At 34.3% G+C, this 8760-nt stretch overlaps 1 protein-coding gene across 1 annotated transcript; it reads left to right on the top strand.

Annotated features, from left to right (window-relative positions):
- Positions 1-644: 644 nt before the first annotated feature.
- Positions 645-5268, top strand: LOC109243741. The gene is made up of 6 exons (XM_019410719.1): positions 645-990; positions 1265-1469; positions 1631-2203; positions 2338-2873; positions 4404-4517; positions 4826-5268. Exons 1-6 carry the CDS (start codon positions 645-647, stop codon positions 5266-5268), a joined length of 2217 nt encoding a protein of 738 aa, XP_019266264.1.
- Positions 5269-8760: the final 3492 nt, after the last annotated feature.

Raw genomic sequence — 8760 nt, 5'->3', positions numbered from 1 at the left:
AATACATATTATTTTTGATATTTGAGTTGTAACGACGTTGGAGCTAATTTGCATATTATGATATATGTCATATGTTTCATATTATTCATAGTTGAATTATAATTTATAAATATTTTAAGTAGATTATTTGTTATAATTTTATAATTTTAATGTAATTTTTATAATTATTTTTTTATTTTATAATATCTTAAAATTCTTGAAATTAGTAAAATTGAAAGATCCGTTGGACTTACGCCCCCATGTCTCAGGGCTTACGCCTCGCCTCGTCAGAGGTAAAACGCCTCGCCTCACGCCCCCGCCTTTTAAAATATTGGGCGTAAATCAGATCAAATCATATAACGGAAATCCTTTATCTTCAACTTATAATCAAATTCTGTTCTTCGATATTCTCACATTCTCAGTGCGTCGAAATCAGAAATCAGAAACTCAAATTCTCAGTTCGTCGAAATCAGAAATCAGAAACTCATATTGTTAGTTCGTCGAAATCAGAAGCTAAATTTCAAATTGTAGAAATCCGTTCTACAAATCTCAAAAGCTCTGTTCTTCGTCTTTTTTTGTTTCTGTTCTTCGTCTTTTTCTGTCAATCCAAAAAAAATAAAAAAGCGACAAAATATTAAAGAATACCCCAGCAACGTCACGCAATCATGTCCAAAATCCCAATAATGCTACATTTTAATGGCAATTGGGATAGCTATGGCAGATTTAGAGATTTTCAAGTTGATGGCATTGTGCTCGATGAGGATGCAAGTTACAGTATGTTGATTTCTACAATTGCAGAGCAATTAATGATTGATACTTCGGAAAAAATTGTAGAAATCAAATACATTGTGAATGAGAATTGTCCTCCAATGGAGATTAGGAACAATATGGGGGTTAGTGTGTATATGGAGACAAAAAAGGAGAATAAAAACTTAGGATCGTATCCGTTACTCATAAGTGTACGAGATTTCAATATGGAATTGGCTATTACAAATGAGAACACAAGTGCAGGTTTGTTATGTTTCAAATTCTACGGAAGTCTGATTTTACGATAATGCCTACAAAATTCCTACATTTATCTACAAATAAACTACAAATCAATTTTAGGGGGTATAAAGCAATATTGTTTTCATGATTATCAATACCATTACTACATTTAGACTACAATTAAGTTACAATCCATTTTGGAAAAAAAATTGACTACAAAATTTTCTATTCATCTACAATTTATCTACAAAGATTCTACAATATTGTAATGACACTGTTAATCTTTATTTTCATGCAGGTTCGTCCGGGATAATACAGTTACTTGATATGCCAGCCTCTCCCGTTATAGAGGAATATCAAAGTAAAATAATTACTGAAGGTACACAAAGTGTTATCGAAGAAGGACAAGTGTATCAAGACAAGCAAACAATTGCAAATGCAATGAGGCACTATTCTGTCATGCACAAGTTCCAACTTAGGGTTAAAAGATCTAGCCACAGAAGGTATGAAGATATTAATGGTGAAAAGATCATTATAAACAGTTTTTTCCTTGTGATATGTAGATGAAAAGTAGTTCTATTGTATAGTGTGTTACTTTATGTTAAAATAGTGCTTTTGTTACATCTACATTGACAACCTGTATTATAAATGTATTTTTTTGTAGCTACTGGCTTATATGCGTTGCAGAAAACTGTAATTGGCACTTCAAGGCAACATCAATTAATGATTCTGCAATGTTCAAGATCAGGAGTTTCAACCAACAACACACATGCACCTTAATGGACGATACATTCATACAGCACAAACGTACTGCAGTTGTAGTTGGTAGCATGGTCATGCCAAAGTATTGTGATCCTAAGACAGTTTACACACCGAAGGACATACAAACTGACATGTTATCCCAACACGGAGTGAACCTAAGCTACATGCAAGCTTGGAGGGCAAAGGAAAAGGCTTTACAGTTATTGAGAGGTCATCCGGCTGACTCCTACAACAAATTACCAAAATATTTTTATATTCTTGAGAAGACGTATCCTGGTTCAGTTGTTAAATTGAAGAAGACAACATATGAATGCTTCTTATATGCATTTGTTGCTCTTTGTACATCAATAAGTGGTTGGGAATATTGTAGACCAGTAGTAGTGGTTAATGGGACATTCTTAAAGATAGCTTACAGGGGAATTATGCTGACAGCAAGCACAATGGATGGAGCAGGTAAAATTGTAGTTATTTTGTGGTTATTTTGTAGGCAGTTTATAAATTGTAGATGCATTGTAGAGTCTTTGTAGATATATTGTAGTTTATATGTATTTGTGTTTTTATATGCATTTTCAAAGCTGCCAGTTAATTATTTTTTTACTAATAATGTAGGTACAATATTGCCTTAGCATATGCTGTGGTTGATTCGGAAAACGACGCATCGTGGAAGTGGTTTTTTGAGCAATTCAAGCAAGCATATGGTGAAAGAACTTCAATGTGTGTTGTTTCAGATAGGAATGAGAGTATCCTGAAGGCAATATCAATTGTCTATCCGGGCATGCCACACTACTCTTGCGTGTGGCATATTTGGACAAATATAAGGGCAAAGTTCAAGAAGGGTCATCTACAATTAAATGAATTGTACTTTGCTACAGCAGGGTCATACACTATGGATGAATTTAATGAAAGGATGTCGAAGATTGAAGAGATAGACCCTCGTGTTAAATCATACCTCTATGATATTGTCTATCATAGATGGTCAAGAGTACATGCAACGGTGAATAGAACTTGGACTATGACATCAAACATTGCAGAGTCGTTGAATGCTGTAACAAAATATGCAAGAGAGCTGTCAATATTTGACCTATTAGAGTATATGAGGACACTTCTTGAACGTTGGACGAAAGAGAAGTTGTTGAAGGCAAAGAGTACTTTCACATACCNTGGATCAATGGTTGGTTTAAACCCCAAGTAAAGGGATACGTATAAACAAAGAAAATCCAGTAATGTAGGAGGTGATTCTCTGATTTGGATTAGGAATGATGATAGGGAAATCATCACTCCAATGACAATCTCTACGAACTATGGGGATTAAAGGGTCAGTAATTTGAGAAGGATAAGTATCAACTCGATTTAAAGAGGCGACTTGAGTTCTGAGAGATTCCCTGTCATGGTAAAAAGATAAGTCCGTTGGAACTATTTCTTGCACTAAAGGTTCGCGTAAGGGTTCAGAGGATTCTTTGTTTCTGGAAGAAAACCTTTGAGAATGGGAACCTCCAGTTCTAGAAGAAGGGCCAGAACTAGAAGAAGGTGTGAGTGAACTACCACCACGAACAGATCCTAAACTACGGAGTCTACCACCACCACCTCTTCTGTGCCTAACGGGAGCATTGGAAAAACTGTCTAAAATAGGAGTTTTTCTAGGGTTAGGGTTCGGAGAAGCCATGACAAAGAAGATTGAAATGAAGAAGAAGTGAATAAAAGTTTTGAAAAATTAAAGTGTTCAATACGCTTTAAATGGTAGAAGACAAAGATGGAAGTTATATTTATACTAGTGAATGACCGTCAGAAGGAAAGAGTATAGTGATGGGAAGTCCATAATAATGATAACTGACACTTCGTGGACAGGGAAGCCGAAAAGAAAGCCTAAGAAAGTGCTGCACAATTGTATGACCAATAAGAGGATGACACGTGTCCAGTGCATTAAATGAAAGTAATAAGTGAAGCGTCAAACTCTGTCAGAGAATTAATGGTGACAAAAATTCTCCCTTAATGAATTCCACTTCCCAAATATTCAAACTGATGAATAAATGGAAAGCGGGGGGACTATCTGTATTGGGAAAAATTATATTTATGTATATGGTGACGTGTCATGACATATAAAAAAACAGTCAAAGAAATAAGGTTGGTTAACAGATACGAGCAACAACAGATACGAGCAACAACAGATACAAGTAAACTAAATGGAGGGGGTGCGAGTAGTCATACAAGTAATTCAACGCCCGTACCTATTCAATACATTTAAAACTCAAAGATAGTGAAGAATCAAAGGAATGAATCTGACAACAAAAAGGAGCCTAGATACAGCATTTAATGAGTATTAATTATTGGAAACGTTAGAGAATATGTATTTAATATATATGATTGCATAACGTAACATTTAAAGTCATTAATTGCCCATAATAGCATTATTATGACAAAGGTAAGGCTCGTATCCTAAAAGAGCTATAAAAAGGGAAGAAACAAACAATTGTAGGGGGAGGTGACTATTGGAATATACTTTGATTTACCAGCTTTCATACTTGGTTATTCTAAAATTTCTTTCTTTATTTACTTTTTCGATTATCAGTAACCCGATTCTTCTAATTTCTAGCTTTGACTAAAAACCTATTTTTTGGTTAAACAAAGAGTACATGCAACGGTGAATAGAACTTGGACTGTGACATCAAACATTGCAGAGTCGTTGAATGCTGTAACAAAATATGCAAGAGAGCTGCCAATATTTGACCTATTAGAGTATATGAGGACACTTCTTGAACGTTGGACGAAAGAGAAGTTGTTGAAGTCAAAGGGTACTTTCACATACCTTGGGTACAAATTCAACAAAGAATTGGAGAAAAACAGTACATTATCTCAGAAACTTAGGGTAAGATCTGTTTATTTTGTGCAGAAAAATAATATTTTAATATACAGTATTTCCAGATTGTAGATAAATTGTAGACAAGCTGTAGTTAATTTGTAGATGGTAGATCATTTGTAGATAAATTGTAGATAAACTGTAGACAAGCTGTAGTTAATTTATGATTGTAAATATTTTTCTTTCTGTTTGTTATGTAATTGTAGGTGAGGGCTTCAACAAATCATATCCATACTGTGATAGATGGTGTGAAACGGTACGTTGTCTGTCTTGAAAGCAAGAAATGTACTTGTGGCCAGTTCCAACTTGATGAACTTCCATGTGCGCATGCTTTGGCAGCTTTAAGGGACAGGAATGAAGGATATGAAAACTATTGCTCTCCGTATTACACAAGGGAGAGCCTAATCCGTACATATGAAATACCAGTAAATCCCCTTCCTGATGAAAGCAAATGGAATGTGCCACAACATATATCTGATGAAGTAGTAAATCCACCTACGGGAGAGAAAAAGCAGCCAGGAAGACCTCAAAAGGAAAGATACAAAACATATGATGAACTAAAGTCAAAGAAGTACAAGGTGTCATGTGGAAACTGTGGAGGTGAAGGGCATAACAAAAGATCTTGCAAGAATGCACCCAAAAAAAAATATCATGTAGTTAGGATAGTATTACAAAATAATTGTTAGTGTGTTCAAGTTAACAAAATTTTGTGTGTAATTGTTTGAGATTTTAAAGATTAAAAATGTAGTTAACTTCAATTTGTTTCTGTGTTTGTTAACATGTTTTTCTGTATTGTGGCAAGCATCTACCTCCATTTTTTACATTCTGTACATAACAGTTAATATTTATTATCTACAATATAACTACAAGTTTTAAAAAATTAATTTAACTTGAAGTGGCAGTTATATATAGAAATTAAATACAACTAGAGGTAAATCCCTACAAATTATATACATATTCAACTATAAAATTATATACAATCTCAACATTCAATGTTTCCAGATTGTAGATAAATTGAAGTTTCTTTGTAGATAATTTGTATTCTGACAACAAAATAACTACATTTAAGATAATGAAAGAACAAGTGCAGTAAATATTAAACAACTGGAGATAAAACCACCAAGTTATTTTCAAGTGAACTACTAAAATGGATAGAAATTAATCTATCCACTAAACAAAAAGTCTGCTACAATAAAAACACAAAGGAATTGTTCAGAAAGTTGAGTACTATACTTATCCTACAAACTAGCATCGACTAAATTACATATACATGACACTACTTCTTCTTTCTCTGCACTCTTGTTTTCTCATTCAATGCAGGTGCACCCTTCCTCCTTGCTAGTCTGCCTGTAACCTCACTTTCACTGATTGACCCATCTTCCTGCTTTTTTGTAGCATAATCCCATAGGAGCGCTCCATAGCGTCTACGATGTTGGTCAATATCAGAAAGGTCTTCTGCGGGAATCGACAAATCTCCAAGACTAACATACTCCGCAAAGGCAGCAATAAATAGAATACAAAATTTAAACAATATTTACCAAATGATTAGAAATAAAAAAAGAATTAAATGCATAGAAAGAGAGAATAGATTTTTTACAGTGATCCTTCTTTTTGCTGTGGAATCTCTCCAACGAGCCACTGAATGTTAAGAGGGTCGGTAACTGATTTTTCGATGTATGCGTTTGTTGTCTTGAAGTTAATGTCTTTACACTTCCCATAGAAACCAGTGCATGACAAATACAAGGGGATAATAACAGAAAACTTATCGACACAGGATTCAACAACTTGATGGTTGTGTGAAGAGACCATGGAATCATACGCATAAAGTTGCCTGTCTGCAATGTCGAAAACAACCAACACCCAATGGAATTTTTCTACAATATTGACGGGCATGATCACATAGTCAACTTCATCCCATGCAATATTGGCAAGTAGTCTATACCCCAAAATATATTCTGCAACAACATCTTGGCGTTTAACAACAGAATACCTCTTTTCTGGAGGTGAATTTATGAACTTTTCATAAATTTGTTCTATCCTAGTCTTGAACACACAATCCGTTGTGGTAAACCTGATACTGTTATGGGGGCCATACTTGCCTTTTTTCCTCAAGTAATACATTAAAATATTAATGTGCTGCAACCAAAAATAATTGGCATATCAACAGCAAGTCAACTTCAAATAAACTACATATAACTACATTATAACTACAATTAACTACAAAACAGAACCAAAAAATATAAAATGATGTCTAAGAACAGTTCTACAATTTAAACTACAAAACAACATTTAGAATTATGTCTACATCATATCTACAATTTATACTAGAAGACAAGATATCTACAAATCATGTATTGGAAATAGACTCCTTGATACTTACCGAGTCATTGAGGACTTGACCGGGGTGAGCCAGGGAATAGAACCATTCATTCTTATCAACCTTTTCCACTCCAAGGTCTAACCAAGGCTTAATTTGGTTATCCTTTATGGAAAATGGAGCCTTCCTCCTGTGACAACAAATAAATGACAAAAAAAAAAGTAGATTGAACTAGATATGTAAAAGATAAATGCTGAAAAGCAATTGTCAAATTATGCATTCATACATCTTTGAACCGTTGTCAATAGAGTGGTATAACCACTTGCTGAAGTTCTATAAAACATCCGGATCTACATTTTTACCAATAACAGTAGTAAAATGGTGCTATACTTAGAAAAATTTAGGTCCAACCGAGCTGCTGCTCCCAGAACTGTATAGAGGGATAAACGGTGATCGGGCATGCTTTCCTGGATGCCTTGTTCTCCCCGGATGAATAGGTATTGCATCTTCTGGTATGGGCTCGCCAAACATAACTAACTGGGATAAGTTGTCATGCAACTCAAAATCATCTAGTGTGACATCATTCTTCTGAACTCCTGATCCTTCTGAATCACCTAGATCAACATACTCTGCATCTGCACCTTCATTGTCATCTTCCTCGATGACATGCTCGGTCTAAGCTGCTACTCTCACTCCGTGAATTGGGGACTGTGCATTGATATCTTCCATCACTGTAACACAATTCGTATCTTACTTAACAAGAATGGTGAAATTTATAAACAACAAGAAAATATCTCAGAATGACTGTGCGATACCTGCTTTGTCTTCATCAGCTGCAACTTGAAAATGTGTATGTAAATCACCATGTGATGGAAGATTTTCTTGATCAACTGCACCTTCAACATGTTCTGTTTTATAGTTGAAAATGGTAAATAATACTGGATAATGGTGGATTGAAAGTTGTAGCATATAAACTATTAAAATTGTAGATAATTTGTGGATAAGTGTAGATATGTTGTAAAATCACTGACACAAATTGTAGATAATTTGTAGATACCTATTTTAGTGGTGCTGGCTTGCACTTGTTCCCCAATATTGAACTGAAAATGCTCATTGTTGAAGTCTTTTTGTTGGTCATTATTTTTTGTTGAACTGCCAGCAAAATTAAATATTCTATATTAGTTTGTATATATTTTTTCGTATGTCTAAATTGTTTTTCTATAAAAATAAAAGTCAGATCTTACTTTTGCATCATCTTGCACATTTCTACTGTTTATCATTTGCAAAACAGTCTGGACAGTCTATAAACACTCGAAGGCTATCGAGTTCTATAAAGACAGCTTTCCTGAAATCTTCAAGCTTTCTATCAACCTACAAGTTACAATATAGTAAGTTGTTAACTTCATAATATGTCCTAACATACAATGCAAAAACATATGCTATTATGTAAAGATATATATCAGAATTTACAATTTTGTAGATGTTTGGTAGACAGTTTATGAAATGTAAATATATTGTAGTTTATATGTATTACCTGCTCAATTCCTTTTTCTACTTTACTGATCTTCTCAGCAATAGACTCCTCGTCCTCTTCTCCATCTATTTGTTTGGGTTCCAATGTAGGAGGATCGGCATTGGGAACCTCAGATGTTTGTTCACCTTCTTGAACTTTGTACTCAATTTTGTCGGGCAAAATCAGCACTCCAATCTCTTTTCCAGATTCAACTATGTTGGTAAACTGTATGAGAAAAAATAAATTAGTTTGATTAGGGCAGAAAATGTAGAATACTTGTAGATATGTTGAAGGTAAATGCATAATCGTAACAAAATAAAGTATACCTTTATCCACTCAGGCTTTATC

Source organism: Nicotiana attenuata, unplaced genomic scaffold (assembly GCF_001879085.1).
Source record: "Nicotiana attenuata strain UT unplaced genomic scaffold, NIATTr2, whole genome shotgun sequence".
Classification (NCBI taxonomy): Eukaryota; Viridiplantae; Streptophyta; class Magnoliopsida; order Solanales; family Solanaceae; genus Nicotiana; species Nicotiana attenuata.
Note: the sequence above shows the minus strand (reverse complement) of the source record. Positions and strands in the feature narration are given on the sequence as shown.

Coding starts and splice junctions, on each gene's coding strand:
- LOC109243741 (XM_019410719.1), top strand. CDS start 645: ATGTCCAAAATCCCAATAATGCTACATTTTAATGGCAATTGGGATAGC. Junction 2,204..2,337: donor AAAATTGTAGTTATTTTGTG/GTTATTTTGTAG, acceptor CTAATAATGTAG/GTACAATATTGCCTTAGCAT. Junction 2,874..4,403: donor GAAGTTGTTGAAGGCAAAGA/GTACTTTCACAT, acceptor CAAACATTGCAG/AGTCGTTGAATGCTGTAACA.